The sequence below is a fragment of the Pongo abelii genome, chromosome X, assembly GCF_028885655.2.
Source record: "Pongo abelii isolate AG06213 chromosome X, NHGRI_mPonAbe1-v2.0_pri, whole genome shotgun sequence".
NCBI classification, from domain to species: domain Eukaryota; kingdom Metazoa; phylum Chordata; class Mammalia; order Primates; family Hominidae; genus Pongo; species Pongo abelii.
The window spans coordinates 155,182,795-155,203,982 of record NC_072008.2 but is presented as its reverse complement, the minus strand read 5'-3'; the positions used below and the strand labels follow the sequence as shown (position 1 = coordinate 155,203,982).

Sequence of the window (21,188 nt, the reverse complement as noted above, 5' to 3'; positions counted from 1 at the left end):
CAGAAATTGAGTAAAGACCAAATCTAAAAGATTTAACAATATAACAATATATATTATGTGTTATATAACAGTATGTGTAGAAAACACATAATGCCAAAGAACTAGAAAGTAGTAGTATTATTAAGATTATTTTGTTATTTTTCCTTCGTATTTAACAATTAATAACAGTTCAATTGAAACTTTATGTGGGTGAGGCAAACAGGGTATTAAAAAAGGTTTGAATTTTGTCATCCAAGAATCCTGGAGTGAAATTTCATCTCCCTTGACAACTAGCTGTATGATCTTGAACAAGTCATTTAACTGTTCTGGGACAAAATTTCCTTCTCATAAAATCAGTTTAATCTTATCAACCTCTCAGAGACATTATGAGGCTAGAAGGTGATTAAACAAGTGAACCAGTGAAATTGCACAGTGGAAAGAGCACCAAGCAGGCCTGACTTCAAATATGACTACCAGCATTGGCTGTGCAGCCACAGGTGTTTGGCATTCTCTCTGAGCCCTTGAGAGTACAATCCTGGGAGTGATGATAGTGGTGATGATGGTGATGGAGATAGCGATATCTATCTCACAAGGTTGCTGTGAGCATGAAATAGCTGATGCTTATAAAATATTTCATGGTGCCAGGTATATAGTAGGTGCCAAAACTGGTGGTTGCAATTACCCGAGAATACTGCTCACATCCAGATTGTTTTCTTCCTTTCTTTCTGTACCGTGTGATATACAAAAATTATTTTGGAGAAATCTAGAATGACCCTTTCAATTTTTAGATGGCCTAGACAATTTCCAGATATTATGACGAATAGGTACTTTAAAAGATTTTTCTTTTGAAAAATATAAAAATATTCTATGTACTCACACCAGTTAGAATGGCTATTATTTAAAAGTCAAAAAAAAAAAACAAAAACCGCTGCTGGCGAGGTTATGGAGAAAATGGAACACTTATACACTGCTGGTGGGAGTGTAAATTCGTTCAACCGTTGTGGAAAGCAGTATGGTGATTCCTCAAAGAGCTAAAAGCAGAACTACCATTCGACCTAGCAATCTCACTACTGGTTATATACCCAGAGGAATATAAATCATTGTACCATAAAGACACATGCACACATATGTTCATTGTAGCACTATTCACAATATCACAGTCATGGAATCAACCTAAATGCCCATCAAAGGCAGATTGTATAAAGAAAATGTGGCACATATATCCCATGGAATGCTATGCAGCCATATAAAAGAATGAGATCATGTCTTCTGCAGAAACATGGATGGAGCTGGAGGCTATTATCCTTAGCAAACTAGCGCAGGAACAGAAAACCAAATACTGCACGTTCTCACTTACAGGTGGAAGCTAAATGTTAAGAACTTATGAACACACAGAATCAAGCAGCAGATACTGGGGTCTACTTGAGAGGAGAGGGTGTGAGGAGGGAGGGGAGCAGAAAAGATAACTATTGAGTACTGGACTTTATAACTTGTTGATGAAACAATATGTATAACAAACCCCCGTGTCACATGTACCCCCAAACCTAAAATAAAAGTTAAAAAAGAAAAAAAGAAAAAAAGAAGAAATATTCTATGTAGTTACAAAATTGAAATCTCCATCTGGAATTTTTATAAAGTGGGCTTCTTATGCCAAAACAAGTAACTCCAGAAATTAGGCAATGGAGCTGTCAGAGTTATAGGTTGCTAAATCATTAGCTTCTACTCTTCTCTGGATACTTTTCTCTCACTTATTGCTCTCTCAGGGACCCTAGAACCTTTGGCAAGGACAAGGCAGTGTACTATGGGGTTGTACTGTAGATCTTCAGTGTCAAAAAACCACGGGGTAGCAAAGAAAATAAATTTTATTCTTTTGGTTTTCAGAAAACCTACCCCAACCCCATCTACTCCATCCCACCTACTCTGTTCCAGTCTTGGCAGCATATTTGTAGATGTCAATCAAATAGCTTTAGGACCTTTTCCTTTTTTGGTCCTCATTGTTAAAGTGGGTGGATGAACCACAAAGAAAGGCATTTGTCAGATTCTTCAACTGATTTTACAGCTGTAATTGTGCGTGCATCTGCGGTACTCTGCCAACACTGCTCCCTACTCGTCAGTGTAAAATGGAGGGGCTTTCAGCAACTCTGAGAAGGTGTCAAGAGCAGACCATTTAAACCTAACATTCCCAGTAACGTAATTGTGGTAAAGGATCTGGCTGTTTGTGAGATGCTTGATAGGAGGGAAAAACAAAATGAATAGTTCAGAAGCGGATATTTCTTCTCCTCTACTCCAGTCTCAGTTAGATTTTGTTTGTTTGTTTCTTTATAAATTCTAAGAATAATCCATGGAGCTTGTCTACACTGCTGTTAAATGTTCTTCATCTGGGCCTGGAAGACTTGTCAGGACTCTGATGAGTTCTGGCCCTGCAGCCATCTGGGGAATCTGGGGACAAGGCAGCATATTCTGAGAATGCAGAATCCTGGCTTCTAGTCCCAGCCCTGCCACTCCCTAGGTGGAGGACTTTAGGAAAATCTCTTCCCCTCCTTATGCTTGGTTTCTTTTCAATTGGCTATCTAACAGGAATGCTGTGCCACTCCCATGGGCTAAAGTATTGTGTGAAAGTGTGTTAAAATTATCATTCACTGTGCACATGAAAAGTATCTGATCATGGCACTTTACAATGTAATAACTGAAAAAAGAGTGTGCATATGTCTATGTGTGCATCTCATTCGATCAGACAACATTAGAGTGACCTACTGTTCTGGGATACAGAGCATATGTATGCATGTGTGTGTGTGGGGGGGTGTGTTATCACAACATTACATTCAATTATACAACTGAATTTTTTTTAACTTTGGTCCCTTGCGTATTAATTTCAGTGCCTTCCACCAGCATTATTTGCTTCACTCCCAGTTACTGTTTAAAAATGCTGAGAAGAATTTGGAAATATGCAACTGTGGTTGATAACAGATGGGGATATTTTTGAGAATTATTTCACCATGAGGATATAAAGCCACTTTCTAATTATCAAACAAGTTGGTAAGCATGAAAGGCGATGGATGAGTCTCTTATAAAAATAGACCCAAATATTAGTTTTCTCTTCACTTTAATGTGGCACAATGGACATTTCTGAAGGGATATGCCACCAAAATCAATCTTATATGAATTTTATTTTTGTAATGGTCTAAGTCTCTTGCAGGAATAGATCCTTCGGCCTCACTGAGGGGAATATTCTAGAGTCCTGGTGACACAATCTGGATGCAGGCCCTGAGTTGAGGACAGATCTGTCTTCAGTGTCCATGTCATCATGTGTAGTACATGCAAGACCTAACTCAGTTATAATACTTAGATCTAATACTTTCCCTGTTTTAAACCAAAATGGCATTGCCATTTTGGCTTGCATTGTGGTTAGTCCATTTTGGCCTAATGCCTGGGCAAGATCACACCTGACTGCAAATCAGTAAAGCCACCTCCAAATGACTCATGAGATGGCTTTAGTGTAAGTTAGGAGCATACGTTCTGGAGTCAGTCCTGTTCTGCCTCCCTCTTTGTTACTGTGCCACTTCGAGCAACTCACTCAATGTCTCTGAGCTGGGTTTCTACTTCTGTACACTATAATGATGATGAACCCCATGGGATTGCTTGTAAGGAGAAAAAGTGCATGGGAAGTGCCTGGCACATAGTAGGCACTCAATAAGTATGAGTTAGTTGGGTTGCTGGCATTGTCGGTGCAAGTCTTATCTTCACTAGACCATGAGTTCCTTGAGACAATGATGTGCAGTGTTTCACCCTGAGTTACCAGTGTTTTAGCCCAGAGCCTTACATATAGTAGATACTGAATGCACTTTTGTTGAAAAAAAAAATGAAATCTAGTAGAAAGGAAGCGATGTTTGCCATTTCCCAGAGAGAAAGAGAGAGAAGGAGAGAGGGGGCAGTGGGGGGCGGGGGGGGGAGAGGGAGAGAGAGAGACATTTGCTTTCAATTACAGAGGTGTCTCAAAAGCCATCTGAGATATACAAATCCTATGATAGACTTAGGTCGGTCCATGAACACCACCACAAAAATCAGATCTAATCTTTCAACTATGATGGCTGAGCCAACCCATCTTTGTTTTCAGCTTTTGTGATAGAAATGTAAATCTACAGCTCTCTTTGAAGGGAGCCCCCATTTTAGATCTTGGTACCCATCAAGCCCCGGCAGCTTCAGTGCTTCTTGATGCAAACATTCCAAATGCCAATATTGCTTGTTGTCACATTAGCCAATATACAATCCTCAACATAAAATCCTCTTGATGTCTGATTACTCTTCTCAAGGACCACACGCTGATTCATTTCAAACTGTGAATTACCTTTAATTCACAGCTTGAACAGGCTGCCAAATTTTGTTTTCTCTGCTCCCAGGTGGCTGCCCCTGATGCAGTGGAGAACTTCCAAAAATATATTAAGTCCTCAGGAAAAGTTGGCAAGCTCAGAGATGCAGGGCGTACAAGACAAGTTAAAAGCAAAAGTTGGTATACTTCTTGATTTAAAAACCAAAATGTCTGCAACTAGTAAAGTTACCAAGATTACCAGTTTATCAGGAGAGTTAGTTTGGCTTTTATAAGCCTCAAACTGATTAGCAGTAGTTTTAAATTCCAAGTACCAAATCATGTATTCTGATTAAGAATTAATCTGATTAGGAAAATAACAGTCATTTCTTCCTTGCCCTATTACACAGTCACTTTGCTACCAAAATTGCATCCAAGTAGCAGATCAAACATCTACATGGGGAAGAATATATGAAATTGCTAGAAAGTGGGTTATTGCTCTGCAATAATGCATTGCAGTTCTTAAATTTCAAATCAAAATCTCGAAGGAAACATTTCCAATGATGAAGGCTTTGGTAAAAGGATGGCCAGGGTTGTAATGAATATCAATTGTTTTTTAGTAAAAATATTTTCAAAATTGATCTAAAAATAATGTAATTCCTGTATTGGTTATAGCAATCTGGAAAACATTCTCACAGTCTTTCTATTCTCTTTGGTAATGAAATTTTCATAACACTTACAGAAAACTTTAGAAATAATGACATTTTAGTTACATAAAACAATTTTGACCCAGTTTTGTGTCATCGAAAACAGAGCAGTATAATTTCTTGTGGGACTACATCCCACCAGGTTGTGGGAATGTTGTGTCCAGGTACAAAAGGAAAACTTTGGCATACTAAATCCCTGAACTTATCAAATCCCATGAGGAAGGGCAACTCAGCAGGATGAGAGAGAGCTTTGAACTCACAGGGCCCTCGGCCTGCATTCAGACTTTCTCACTAAGGAGCATTGTGACTCAGAGGGCTCTTCTGTATGTTTGTAGCCAAAATATCCATTCAAAATAAGTGGGCATGGCCAATCTGTCTTCCTACTGGACTGTGTACACTTCAGGAGGAAGGACTGTTATTCTAGCTTTGCTTTGCTCATCTGTAAGATGGGAATAATTTGGAGCACCTCCATGATGCCTGGCAAGTTTAATAAGGCAATGTACATAAAAGCACCTGGCACCTGTTCTCAACAGCACAATAATTATTATTTGTGTCTGTCATTCCTGTGATAGCATAGTGCCCTTTCTTCCTAACTATTGCTACAATCAAGGATGTCTTCATGTGACATGCATAACAACCACCCACATGTAAACTCAGGCTGGCCTCAATCAATCTGTCTCCATAAGACTTTCCATCAACTCTCTGGATCCAGAGTTTGGATGTTTTAAAACATATAGTTAATACCGTAAGTTGGCAAACTGGTTTTATAAAAAAACAAACAAACAAACAAACAAACAAAACAAAACATTATGGCTATATTAAGATTTTATGGAAACTACCCAGGCATTCTCGACAGCATGGTTTAAAACACAGGAGCTGCTCAGTTAAATGGGGGTCTGGATGGTTTCCACCTGGACATAGTCCAAATGCTAACAACCAAGTTTTACAAAGGAGCTTGATACTTGGAGCTGCCATCTCCTCAACAGTCCTCACAAATTGAAGTTAAGAACTAACTGGATGTACACCCTTGAGTTCATGGAACCTGCCTGAAAGTCCTTTTTGGGGCAACTTAATACATCTTATCTATTCCTGTGTATGATGTCCCATAAAAGACCAATAAGGTCATGCATTTGGGAAGGCCACTGAACTGACAGGTAAGTGGCAAGATGTTATAATACACTGGATGAATCAATCCAACTGAACAAAGAAAATCCAAGTTCTTCGGCTTGGTTTCTGTTTTCTCCCTCATTGCTCTTTAATAACTTCATTAAGAAGCTACAGGTGGCGGGCACCTGTAGTCCCAGCTACTCAGGAGGCTGAGGCAGGAGAATGGCACGAACCCGGGAGGCGGAGCTTGCAGTGAGCCGAGATCCTGCCACTGCACTCCAGCCTGGGGGACAGAGCGAGACTCTACCTTGGGAAAAAACAAAGAAAAAGAAAAAGAGAAAGAGAAACTACAAAGCAACACAATGTCTGGTGAGTCCATTCAGAGTCTGAATCCTGTCATTGAAATAAAAAGATCTCTTTGAGACGGAATAGACAGACATGATATTACTGTGTAAACATACAACTCCACAGCCCTGAGAACTACAATTTCACCTTCTTATGCCCACGCTTCACCCTCTTTTTTGGGACAGAGACATTTTTGGGGGAGATTAGAAACTCCGTTTGATTTAGAAGATGTAGGTGGGGCCTGTTCCAAGACTGTAACATAGCACAGAATCATAGAGGCTGAGGGGTGGGAGACCAACTTCTGGTCTTTTCTCCTCCAGAAAGTATTAATGATTAAAGTTAAATGCATTTTTATGTTGCTAGAATTAATTACTTAAAAGTATAACTGCTTAAATTTGAACACTGACAAGTGTTTGTTGGTGTACCTGCATGTGTAGACAGATATACTCATTAATTTGTTTAATTCCGTTTAAGAGACTCTGTCTGTATAGTTTAAAATAAAAATAAATTCTCCTGTGATTTAACCTCATATCTTCTGGATACTAGGTCAGTGCTTTCCCCCACAATAACACAACTAACACAAAGGAGGGGATTAAACCTAGGTCTCCAAACTTCCCCAATTCAGTACTCTTGCCTCATAAGCATTCAGAGTTCCAGCTGAAGCAGGTAGGATGTCATGGCATGGATGGACACTGATAAAAAGCACTGTATGCCAATGGAGCATACTGAGAAGGAAAATACCAGTTTTCCAAAAAGCCAGTCATATTGTTGGGGTCAGGCTCAGAGACAGCAGTAATTGTCAAAAAGAAAGAGGGAGACTGGCTAGTTGCAAGTTTATACTCAGGCACACTGTGGCCAATGTTTTCAGACCTGGTGCCCATGTGTATAGTCCTTATAAACAATGCATACTCCAACGGAAGTTCTGCGTTTTGTCAACGAGGGAAAACAGGCCAAGATGAGGAAAAGTAATGAAGTGTCCCAGTAATTAAGGGATTCTGTTTTACAAGACTCTAATCTCTCTTTACTGCACTAAGTGTCAGGAGTGTGCTTGGGACACTTTCTGGCCTTGGGTCTTTCCTGCATCACGGCTGACTTACAGGCTGCTTCTCACCAAGGTGCAGGCATTAGCAGTCTGTCTGCACTCAGAATGATCTTAATCACCTAGAGGATTACCCTGCCAAATGGAAAATCCTAGGAGGTGGCTTAAAAAGCACACTGTAGTTAAATGTGGGAGAATGATAGTAATGGCTAAGCCGATAATTTGGAAGCTAAAAATAAAAATAACTTTATTACAATTCTGATCTGTCCTATGTTAAACCCATACCCTACAGTAAGAAGGGAACTTATTGCAGCTAAAATCTGACGGACGGTGCTTGGACTTTAGATCAAACAGACAAAAAGAGAGGAGCTCATTCATAAAATGGACTCAGTGTCTTCTAGTTTTACTGATGCTTCCTATAGAGTATTTTAGTTGTATTGACTACACTATATATTACTGTGCTACGAAGTGCTGTTCTCTGGAAATGTAGCCTCCAACTATAAACCACAATTGACGAGTTTATTTCTGTTAGTTACAAACTACTGAAACATTGCATTCTATGGTATATATGGAAAGCAGCATATTTCACAGTGGGAGCCTAATACTCTTGCTTTAGGAGTAAGATAATTTTACATAGGAAAATATATTTTTATATTTTCTTCAAGTTTGGAAACGTGTCGATTTCCTAAACGCATGTGAGTATGTGTGTGTGTGTGTGTGTATGCGTATGTGTGTGAATCTTATTGACTTTTTAATGGGGATGAAGTGAGGCAGGAGTGAAAGCAGGGAGGATTAGATCTATTGTTTCCTAGAATAACAAGGTGGAGGGCAATTCAAAATGTGATTAATGGAAAAGCTAAAATGTACAGCATCAAAGATGACTTTGATCTTTGTGTTCTCGTATAATTCGGTCCTTAAATCGGGATTATGGTTTTATTATCCCCTTCTCTTGTTTTTTCTTGCTTCTTAAAATTGAGAATTCCTGGTTGTTGAAATTGAACTTTGAATTAGAAGGCACAGATCAGTCTAGAAAAGCAAATAAATGGATCAGTGATGGGGTCAGGGTTTTGGGGCTTTGCTACTGCACTCCACCAAGAACGTAGAAATGCCACTTACTTTCTCAAATCTTCAGTCTATTTGGGAGTCATTCCCAGTTGTTTTATGCAATTATTCATGATCTTCCAAAAGGTGAGCAATTCACTTCAAGTGTGCCATTAGGCCACTTGAATGTCATAAATTATTTCATTTTGAAAAATTCCAAGTATGTGCCTATTACACAAAAAAATCGACTTCCATTTTCTATTATTAGGTATGAAAGAAGTGGCGAGAGAAATAATACTCCCTTGATACTCTCTTGGACAAATGGATATTAGAAAATCTACAATAGTTAATATGAGGAAATTGGTTTCTCCAAACCCCTCCTTCAGTTAGCATTAATAAAAAATGAAGACAGTGCTGAATGAATTGCAGGGCCCTGGCTTCTGAACTTCAACCTACCATCATGTAATATCTTATTCTGGCTCTTCCTGGATGCCCTTGTTTGTCTTTAATATACAGGTGCCTGATGACCTGCAAATAGTGAGGTCTTGGATTGACTGGCCATAGCAATCCACTCAACATTTCATGTCCAATCATGGCTGCTTAGATTCCCTCGTCCATCCTAGTCAGTGGTGACTGAATATTGTGTAAAATAATGTCTTTAGCTTATACTATACAGTGTTTGAACAACTAGTTAAAATGTGGGAAACAAGCCATCTAGAGATTTATTTTTTCACTGAAATCACAGTTGTTTTCGTATCCCACGTATTGACCTGGTCTGTATTTACAAACTTAGACAGCTTAATGGTGATCTCATTAACTTTTACTGTTATTTACTTATTATGGGTCCTATAATCTGTTTGTATTACTCCAAAATTAATATGCTAAAATCCTCACCTCCAAGGTGATAGTATTAGGACATGGGTATTTGGGGAGGGGATCATGACATGAGAGTTGAACCCTCATGAATGGGATTAGTGCCCTTATAAGAGGAGGCCTGAGAGAGACCCGTCACCCCTTCTATCATATGGGATTAGAGTAAGAAAACAGCTTTCTATGAGGAAATGGTCCCTCACAAGATGCCCTTTATGCTGGTGCATTGATCTCAAACTTCTCAGGCTCCAAAACTAAGGGAAATAAATTTCTGTTGTTTATAAGCCATGTTGTTTATAGTATTTGTTATAGCAGTCCAAGTAGACTAAGACAATGGGAAATTTGATTCTCCCCCCACCCCAACCAAACTACATATTATTATGAGTCAAGGTTCATAGTTTCAAGGAGCAGAGGAGAGAACAAGATTAGATCAGCATTGAGGCACTGTTTCCTTGCCAAATATCCCCCAAAAGCCCTGATTTGGAAATCCAACTACTCACGATTTGAAAGATACTGACTTTGTAGAAGCTCTGGTGGTTGGGTCATTCCACTCTGAAAAGAAAAGATACAAACAATTACTGTTCATGTTCCTACTGTTAAATGATTATTCTGAATTAAATTGATCTCCAAACATGCAGTCCCCCAAGTTACCTTCTTGAGATAAGTAACAGATGAAAAAAAAAAAAGGGGAACCAATTAGATATATCATGGGACTGGAAGTCATTATGTCAAGTGAAAAAGGCGAGATACAGAAAGACAAACTTTGCATCTTCTCACTTATTTCTGAGAGCTAAAAATTAACAATTAAAATAACTTTTTGTTATTGTTGTTCTTTCATGTTTTAATGATTTTAAGTAGGAAAAAGGAAAAAATGAGGGAGCAGAGGACATGGATGTTTGGACTAAGAAGGATTTTTCAAAACCACTTACTTTGTAAGGTGAATCCTGGGGTCAGATGCTGCGATTCCTATAAGGAATAATATATATGACATAAACATTAGTTAAATGACACAAGGAGAATAAAAGGTATATTAATTATTGCTGAAGATATAGTTGACTAATGTTTGCAAATAGGAAGCTGCTGTTAACAATTCCATTAATTAGGCTTTTGTCTATAACTCTATTTGAAGGATAAACATTTGCCAGCCAAACCTGCTGCAACATGATCATAACTGCCATTTAATCAAAATTATAAGTAAGACTGGTATCTATTTGGAAATGTGTGTAACATGGGAACAAATGACCCATATGTGTGAAATTGAAGTGTATAATTTCTCACTTAGCTGGAAAACGATGCCTCTAAAAGAATAAAGAGGACTTGGTTCAAACAGATGATCATGTTTTTTGTAAAACTGTAAACAAAATGATAATTAATAGATCTGCCCAGTTTTTCCCTTTTATAGAAACAGATCCAACTTTCTATGACACATGTGCACAGATGTACCTCATTTTATATATAAGAAGTGTTCTTAAAACTGCATTGCAAGTCTGTCGAAGTATAGGAAGAAATGTGAAATGTTAGTTGACTGTGTTATTTAAAGGAATTTTAATTTGATTTGAAAGTCACACTATACAGAATTCATTCACTGTTTTGAGAAATCCAGATTTGCACATGCTGCCTTGCTTGGAGTGTGGCACACCTGTGTGGATACTGACAAAACTTGAAGGCAAAAGCATTACAGTAACGTTCAGGGCACACATGGCACTGTGTGGATGGAAGAGAAATGGTACAAACTGCAATACAGGCATTCCAGAAACTGGAGACAATGAATTCAAGTAAATACAAGAATTAGTTATATCAATCATTGTTCCAAGTAATCTATTTATTAAGCCTAATATTTACCCTCTGTAGACGAAAACTAGGCTCACAGCATTCTTTATCTTTTATAAAAAGTAAGCAAGAACTATAACACTTTGCTTTAATCAAAAGTGAAATTTCCAATCTATTTAGTATGATTCTGTTGCTCAAGAGATTTGTCTTCTGGCAAGATCACCGCTCCAGAAGACTACCACAAACTCAACAAGAGGCAGAAAAGGCCTCTTAGAGAAAGAACTGTCTGTCACAAAGCCCATATAGTTTGCTGCTCAGAGGCTTCTGTGCTCTCCCTGATAGAGAACTGTCTTTTGACAAAGGACTCAAATGATTCCCACTCATTTTCAAATCACAGATGGCAAGGAAGGGGAAATACTTCTAGAGGCACAGGCACTGAGAAAATTGACAGGTGAAAACCAATAGCAAAGGAGCCCACAAAAATGACACAGAAAAGTCTGAACTTAAAAAGCACAAGAATCTACAGTCATTTAACATAGAGGCAAGCATTCCCACCTGTCTTAATAGACCCTGAGAACATAATTGCAGCATAGTATAATATTACACATACTACAATAACTTACACTCATCGTAATATATAAGTTATCAAGAAAGAGTAAAGCATGCTTGATATAATCTTTAAAAGAAGTCAGGAAAATATTAATTACACTTCAAAATAATTTATACTGCATGATTCCTATAGAATAATAACCTTCAGTTATCCAATAATTTTAATTATCCAGAACATCTCATTTTCCAGAGTGTCAAATAAATGACTTGTTAACCATTTATATCTCTGTAACTATACACAAGTATTTTTATCTGTTACTATTTAAGGGATTTCATTACAAAGGTACAGGATGAGTTTGGGCTTACATACCTCCAGGAAATTAAATGACAAGTTCCAAAGTCAATTAAGCCAAATATCTGATCAGAGAGTAAAACATGCAGTCAGTCTTTGTACTGGTCTTATGCCTGAATTTTTAACCTTCATCCAAATGTTTTGGACTTTACACCTAAACAATCAGTTCTTCCAGAGCATCAGTGCAACAATGCATACAGCAAACTGGAAGATTATGTCATTCACTGAATTAGAGTAACTGATATTTATTCTTGATACAATTTTTAATGTTAAACTGAATTTCACACTTCTTTTTACTTTATTTTTTAATTTTTAATTTTTTGGTACATAGTAGGTGTATATGTTTATGAGGTACATATGATGTTTTGATTATTATGCATTGGATTTCACAATTTCTTAAACTAGAAATCAAATCAAAACAAATGAAACACCTCTGTATATCACCAAAGTTACTTTACACACATATCCAGCCCCAATTGGAAATAGCTTGGTTGTAGAAATAATCTGCACAGTTCTCACAGTAATTGTTAATGCACAACAAATAATACAAATTTATTTTAAATGCCTGACTTTGCTTTATGCATTTCTTTCATAGACATGTCATATATGTAATTTTTGCAGTAGAATATAATGATGCCAAGTTCTTTTCACAAACTTATATGAGGTTCTTCTAAGCAATAGCCTTGACAATAATCCTAAAATCAGAAGTTCCTAAAGGATCTAGATTCTAGAGCAAGGATCAGCTAACTTTTCCTGCAAAGGGCCAGATAGTAGATGTTTTAGGCATTGGGAGACATACCATCTCTGTCATAATTACTGGACTCTGCCATTGCAGTGTGAAAGCAGTCATGGACAATGCGTAAATAAGTGGGTGTGACTGGGTTCCAAGAAAGCTTGATTTATGGACACTGACATTTGAATTCCACACTCATGTGAATATTATTCATAATAACATATTATTTTTCTTTTGAAAATGTTAACCCTTTAAAGATGTAAAAACCTATGGGCTGTAGTTTGCCAACCTCTGTTCTAGAGGATGTTTACCTCCAGGAAAACTTTATTAAACTTCTCCTGAGGATATTATTATTCTCTCAATTCTACTTGGCATGCACTTACTCCCTTCCTTGTGAGGTTTTTCATCGTCTATGAGAAAACATGGCATTTTCAATTTGAAATTGATAAGTAAGCTTAAGTAAGTTGAGAATTTTCAACTGTATTTGTTTTAGTAAGCTTACAGAATCATCAACTATTTGACCTAGAAAATCCATTGGGATTATATAGTGTATACACACACACACACACACACACACACACACACACCCCATACCCCAATACAGATGGGGAAACAGAGGCTTAGAGGAACTTGAACAGGACCACACAGCAAGCAAATGGCAGTGCCAGGATTAAAATCAGCTGGGAATGCAGCTCTTAAGACAGCACTCTTTCCTCTGGGCAAGCTCTGTCATGGATGTAAGAAACTGATGCTTTCTGAAAGGATGCTGTCACCTAGTTCTGGTGGAAGCACTGAGGAAAGGGAAATCACCTTTGTTACATATAGGGATGGCCATGTTTTGGAAGATACAATTTGAACTGGGGCATCAGTGAGCCTGTGTGATAAAAGATATGCAGAGAGACAGTATGAGCGCTGGTGCCAGTAACACCTGGATCTAAATACTGGTTCCCTTATTTATTAAGTGGATAATCCTGAGCACATTACTTAACTACCATGTTTCCTCCTCTGTAAATTGGGGTAGTAAAATTACCAATCTCTTTGGGTTGTAGTGGGGATTAAATTATTTACTATATATTAAGTGCTTAGAATGACGTGAGGCACATGGTGCCATTGTATGTGTTGGTTGTTATTTAAAGTGTACTTTTCTTTCAAACCAACATTTTGGCAGGAATCAAATGAAACAGGAGTAGGTGTGTAGACTTCTTGCTTTCACCATTTTAGTCCACTTGCTTCTACCTTTGTCATGGGGTTGATGGTAGCACAGGTAATTGGCAGAAAATGCAAACTGTGCCTGATTTCAAATTGTGCACTTACTATAAAAGCCCATTTAAACAACAGTTCTATTGTATACACTTGCAAATGTCAAAATTGCAACTTGCACAAATTGTCTCCAAAACTGGAGAACTCAGCTGAAAACACTGCAATTGCTGTACAAGTGTTGGTCCTGAACTGGATGGATAACTCCCTTTGCTGGAGATGCCAGGGGGAAGGAGAACAGAAGCCTAAAAAGGGTGGGTGTGAATGCAAAAAGGAATAGCACACACCCATACTGGGACAGTGAGGTTAGCTGTTCATTCAGTTCTGACCTCTTTCATGGGTGAAGGGAGATCATTAAGCAAAGTTTAGATCAGTGTTACTGTCAAAATCATGACCCTAAAATCTAAGGGTTTCTCCTTTGGGTGTTTCTCCTTCTACAAATAAAGTCCAAACTCCTTGAAGTGGTATCCAAGGCGTTTTCCAAATACGCACCTATTTGCCCAGGTTTCCTCTCTTTCCACTCCCCATCACACAAACTTTAATCCTGCCACTTGAGACCTTATGTCACCATGCACTACAGCATGATCCCTCATCTCTCATGACCTTGCTCACACTAGTCTTATGCATGCAGTATTCTTCTCTTGGCCCCTTCTTCACCTGTCAGAGTCTTAATCATCCTCTAAATGTTTCCACCTCAGTGGTGAGCACTTCTTCAACTCCCCAGGGAAGTGTTAGATACGACTCTGAGTCTTGTCTTCTCTATGAAGACATTTACTACATTGTTTTGTGATCTATGTGATAGCATGTAGACGGTTTTTCTTCACCCCTACCTTTAAGCCCACTGTATCTTCTCAGTAAATGATTTCTGAATAAATGGATGGAAGGAAGAAAGGAATGGAGGAAGAAAGGAAGACATTATATATATTTTTAAAGTATGTTAGAATAGCCATGTCCAGACATTTTAAAAAGTGATGGCAATAAAGCAACTCTTACTGAGAGAAGGTAAATAAAATAATATTAAACATTTGACAATAGAACTGTAGAAGATAAAGCTCTGTCAGTGTGATGTGGTGTTTTGTAAAGATCTGTCTTCTTGTGAGCAAGAACTGGAAGGTGATAAAAATGAAAATCAGTTCATTAAAGAGTATATGTTTTGTAACTTTAAAATCTTGAACTTTGCTGTTCCATCATCTATTTGATATTTCTTAAGGGATGAGTTATTCAATCTCTGTCTCATCTGTTCTAGGCACAGCGACTTGGACAGTGGCAACATCCTATGGAGTAAGATATGCATGCCGGTATCTGTGTGTATTTTGTTTTAAAGACTCACTTTCAATAAAAATTATTTTTATATTGCTATTCTGAGGGGCAAGAGAGAGTCTAGATTTCATGGCACTAGAAGACCAAGGCCATTTTTGTCACTGAGAATTCAATTGGAAGATTGGTATAATTAAAATAAGACAAAGAAAAATGCAGGAAGGGAGAGAACTGACCTGTCCTGGGATGGAAAAGGTGCTCTGCTCAGAGTGTCCAGCAGTATGCATGGCAGTGAGAGGAGTAGGCCAGGAATGGGTCATCTCCTAATGAGGAAAAATAAAGCAACTTTATTTCAGGGCAATTAAAAAATCAAGCCCTTTCTTAGCACTAAACAGTCTATCTCCTTTATAAATACTAACTTAATTGACCTAATATTTAAGGTGAATTTAAAGTCATTTGGACCATCCAGCAGATGCTTGCACACTGCCAGTGACAGCGAGCTTGCTATTGCTTGAAGCGGCCTGCTCCATGTTGAGACAGCATGATCAGGCTATTCTTCCTTTTTTGTGAGTTAAAAACTTGTCCCCCAGGAACTTCTACTTATAGACTGTACTTTGGAGCTGCACAGAATGCATCTCCTCCTTCTTTTGAATGACAAGCCTTCAGTTGTTGGAAGATAGTAATCTTATTCCCGGGCATCGTCTCTTCTCCAGGCTGAGACATTCTCAGCTTGTTCATGCATTTATTGGGAACCTTCAACTTTTCTTCTAATGCTCAATTTCTGTTCACTGTTACTATCGTTGGTGCTTCCAGGAGGAACTCCAGATTGCCTGGGGCTCTTGTAACTCATGGTATCCTGTTCCAGGTGTGATCTGCCAGCTCAAGGGAGGACAGTACTGTCACTGCCTTCTGATACTCTTCTTCTCTTGATACAGCCCAACGGTTAGTGACCCATGATGCACATACTGTGGGTTTTTCCATGCAAAGATGAAGCCGCTGAGGGGAATTCTTTCTCATTCATAGAGAAGGTTACTATGTGATTGGTAGCTCAGTTCCACACAGCCATACACATAGACAGTGTATCTGTGAGTTCAAGTCTCAAAACAGGAAAAGCCCCTTAGGCTCCCACCCTCTGTTATCGGCAGGGGCACCCTCTCAGCTCTTTCAAATACTCAGTTTGAAAGAGGTGCTGTTCAAATCTTACTTGAGTCTTAGGGCATGTGGCCAACATGCTTTATGCTAAGAGCAAGGATAATTGAATCACATGCTCAAAATCCCAGCAACAGAAAGATGACAAGTTTTGTGAAGCAGGAGGGAGTCAGTATGTGTTGGAGTCATCATTTTCATATATAACCATTAAGCATTAAAAAAAAGTCATGATAGAAATAAAGTAGGGATTTGGGGAAGGATGGAAGGGATCAAAATTTATGAAAGTCTTTTTTAATGAGTAAGTTACATAATACTTGTTTTTTTCCAGTCTTTATAAGTAACATAATTAGTCATTTCAAAGGTAATATTAATAAGAACTCTCAGGTAGCACTAAAACAAGGTTTTTTTCCTTCTATAATTACTCAGTTCAAAAAGAGTCTTTGATGTATGAAGAGCTGTAATGCAAGGAGATACTTCACAGATTCATTCACAGTGGCACTGCTGAAGCAGAATTTGTAAGTATTATCCTGACAAAGATTGAATTTTACTTACCACTATTTAAAAAGGAGGAAGTAAGTACATTAAAAATGCATACACAATTTAGAGGAGATGCTTAACCTACTTAAGAGATAGACTACTTCCAAGTGTTTTTGAGTTGTGCATTTGTATCCAGTTGATAACATTCATGACAAATCCTACTCATGTATTCATCAAAACTGGCCGCAAAGTAAATATATGTGACAACAGTAATTCTAATTACTCTGAGTTTTAAAAATACTCAATGATCTCTTTTACAATTTAGATGGTTTTTCCTGATTAAGACTGGTCTCCAAAATAGTCAGATCACTTAAAATATATAGCTTGGGATGGGGGAGCTGTTGGTATAAGGGTATAAAGTTTCAGTTTGAAGGAGTAAGTTCTGAAGATCGATTGCATAACATGGTGACTATAGTTATTAATAGTAATAATGTACTGTATACTTGAAAATTGCTAAGACAGAGTTTAAATGTTCTCACCATAAAAAAAGTATGTGAGGTGGACTGGGTATGGTGGCCTGTAATTCCAACACTTTGGGAGCCCGAGGGGGGGTGGATCACGAGGTCAAGAAATCGAGACCATCCTGACCAACATAGTGAAACCCCATCTCTAGTAAAAATACAAAAATTAGTTGGGCTTGGTGGCGTGCGCCTATAGTCCCAGCTACCTCGGAGGCTGAGGCAGGAGAATCACTTGAACTTGGGAGGTGGAGGTTGCAGTGTGTCAAGATTGTGCCACTGCACTCCATCCTGGTGACAGAGCGAGACTCCATCTCAAAAAAAAAAAAAAAAAAGTATGTGAGGTGATGGATATGTAAATTAATTTGATGTAATCATTCCACAATGTATATACATATCAAAACATCAAGTTTTACCCCATAAGTATACACAATTTTTGTCAATTAAAATAATATTTTTCTCAAAATAAATAAAATATAGTTCATATTTAGCCAGAGTCAATAAAACAGCAGGTAAGTCTCTTCCAGGAAAAGGAGTGTTGTCTGTTTTCAGCAACTACTGGGTATGCCTAAATTGATTAGAGGCTTAATTTTATCCCCTTTCACCGTTGATTTTAGAGGTGTGCCTCTGGGTTTATTAAAAGGTGTTTCAGACACCGGGAAAAATAAAGTCACTTCTCAAAGTGTGCCTTTTCCCCTAGGTTTTCTGTATTTACTCGGAGGCAGAACCTGATTATCTTGAATTACCAGTGGAGTGCACTGCCGTATTAGCCAATCCAAATGGAAGTGCACAAACTTCTACATTTTCAATCACAACTGATTTCAAACTGTATTTGAAAATGTGAAATTTCATGAAACAGCACACTGAGTCCATGTTACCGCCGATGCATTTGATTACAGTAGGCAGGATGTAGTTGAAAGGAATATAATTTCCTGAAAGAATATCTTCTGCAAAGGACTTTGGAGCAAGCAAGCTCTTTCACTTCTCAAAATGAATTAGACCTGTAAAGTGTGGCACACTCACAGCAGATTTTCCATTGTTATCCTTTTCATTAACTCTTGAAGGATATTAATCTATTTTATGTTCTTGCTACTCCTAAGATAAGACACCTATGCATTCTTACCTAACTTTACTAATCCTTCACCCAGTCATCAGGCAGGGATGAGCCCCTGCTCCCAAAATGTTGCCACAGCTTTTATAACAGGATCCAATGATGAGCACCTGTACACAACACCAAGAATCACTTCTCTTTTAACAAAAATAAGTTACATACATACACACACACAAACACACACACACACACACACACATCTGAGACTGGTCTGAACTTCCACAAAGAAGCACTGCTTTATGTTTGGGATCCTTTGATCCTTTGAGACAGAGAGAGAGAGAAAGCAGGGATTCATATTCCCCATGGGCAACTGAGGTAATGGGGGCTCCAAGAGGTGAGGTCACTTATACACAGCCTTACATTTAGTAGCAAGTGAAGGTTGATTACTGGTACAAGAGTGCACGCTTTCCACTATAACAAATATGTCTCCCTCTGTAAGATTGACTAACATGGATAATGAAGAAAAGACTAAGGAACACTGTTTTATCTTTTAGTATTTGGCAAAGAATGGATTTCATAAGTGATAGAGCATTCTACATAACTTCTAATAATAGGAAGACACTTATATTAATGTGATATAAAGACTCCAAAGTCAAACCCCACAAAATCACAAAAGGCTCAATTTTCCACCATATTATCCAAACAATAGCTCATGGCTAGGACTCAAAACAAATCCAAAACCACTTGCAGGTATCCTTGCTTTGCCCAATTTAGACACGAAAGCTGGGTATGCCACAGGCTGAAGGGCAGAAGACAGTCTGTGTTCCAGGCTTTGCTAATCTCAAATGGATCCTGTACTCATCTAACACACAGCTACCTGAATAGCTGTTATCTCGAGTAACTAGTATGTTGTCAAAAGCCTCACCTTATTCACCTTTGTATCTCTCCTGCCTAGTGTGTAGTAAGTAATTGGTTGGTCTTTTTGTACCAGAAACTAAACAGGTAGGCATTAGCCTCACACCCTTTTCACAGAAAAGGAATTGAAGCACAAAGAGGTAAAGTGACTTGTCCAAGGTCACACAGCAAATGGCAGATCTGTTTGGTGGATTCTTTGCATTTGTTCTACTAATTTTTTATTTTTTATTTTTTATTTTTTTTGAGATGGAGTCTCGCTCTGTCACCCAGGCTGGAGTGCAGTGGCACCATATTGGCTCACTGCAACCTGTGCCTCCCAGGTTCCAGCGATTCTCCTGCCTCAGCCTCCCAAGTAGCTGGGACTACAGGTGCGTGCCACCGTGCTAGGCTAATTTTTGTAATTTTTAGTAGAGACAGGGTTTCACCATATTGGCCAGGCTAGTCTCAAACTCCTGACCTTGTGATCAGTCTGCCTTGGCCTCCCAAAGTGCTGGGATTACAGGCGTATGTAGCCATTATAAGCCAGTCACTGGGACATGGAAATGATAAAGTCAAGGACCTCTTTTTGAAGCATTCACTGCCTGACATGTGAATCACCTTGAGAGGGGAATGAGCAAAGGTGCAGAGAACAAGGTGGTGGGGAAAGTCACTGTGCTAGGCATTTGGAAAAGGCTTCAATAGCTGAAGTGAGAGGAGCAGTGTTTTTGAACACACATGTGTGTTTATGTGTGTGTGAGTGTGTGTGTATCCCTTTTAGAGGCTATCATTATACCTGGCACATAGTAGCTGTTCAAATAGTGTGTTTAGGTTAAGCACAAATATTAAGGTACTTACTGTAAAAGAGCTCAAACTGAAGAGATGATTAGGGCGATTTTTCAAATGACCACCTTAATGAATGCAAATGATGATGATAGTTCACATCGTTGTTGTTATAGTCAGAGAGAACCCCAAAAGCAACTTGGACTAAGTATTAAGATAGGGAGAACTTAACTCAAGTCTAGCTCTGCCAAAAGCTATGTGGGTGGCCCTGGTCAAATTGCTTGTCCATTCTGGGCCTCAGCTTTCCTGCTTATAACATGTGGGCTTTGACTTGGATTGCCTCTAGTTCTCCCAGTTAGCAATACTGTTCTGCCTACCTCACAGGCTTGACACAAGGGAAAGCAAATGAATAATTGTGTAAGAGCTTTGGAAACCATATAGTGTTGTACACATTCAAAGCTCATTGCTACCAGCCCCATAGGTATGGCTATGGCATTGTCAGTATGAGCCTGCATGCCTTGGCTTAGCAACCAGGCAGCTTGGGATCTGCCCAAGGCTCAAGATGGAGCTTGCATACACCTTTCTCCCTTCCCTCTACTAAAATACCAAGAACATAATAAATGCAATTTTGGAAGTATTCACAAATTCTTGTGATTAAGAATAAGCGTGAATAGCTGAGTGGCTCAAATAAAAACATGGTTGAATAGAAGAATACATCTGCAAAATCGTGTTCAAGTTTATCAATATTTTCACAGGAAATCAGAAGTAAATGACTCACAAGTCATGGTAACTGAGTCATGGTAACTAACCTTGGTGTCTGACTTCCATTGGAGGGGCGCTCCCTTCCTTGCTTCCTTCCTTCCTCCCTCCTTCCTTCCTTCAGTTTTTCTTTTCCTTCCTTCTTTTATTTTTTAGTTTTGCTTTACAGATAGTGTACTCCCAAAAGGTATCCTACTGAGTAGCTTTACAAATCACCACAGACTAAGGATGAAGAAACATCAGCATCTTTC

General features: G+C 38.5%; 1 protein-coding gene across 6 annotated transcripts in view; it reads right to left on the bottom strand.

Moving 5' to 3' along the window:
- The window catches only part of AFF2 (ALF transcription elongation factor 2), a 498,044-nt gene that overhangs the window by 140,088 nt on the left and 336,768 nt on the right, over nt 1–21,188 (bottom strand). For 3 of the 6 annotated variants that reach the window (XM_002832215.4, XM_054545161.2, XM_054545162.2), the window contains 3 exons: nt 15,546–15,632; nt 10,321–10,357; nt 9,910–9,943 (listed from right to left, as the gene is read on the bottom strand). In XM_002832215.4, coding sequence (XP_002832261.1) covers nt 9,910–9,943; nt 10,321–10,357; nt 15,546–15,632 — 158 coding nt within the window. The remainder of the gene's footprint in view (nt 1–9,909; nt 9,944–10,320; nt 10,358–15,545; nt 15,633–21,188) is intronic. The other 3 variants (XM_009235348.4, XM_002832217.4, XM_054545163.2) reach the window with 1 other exon arrangement.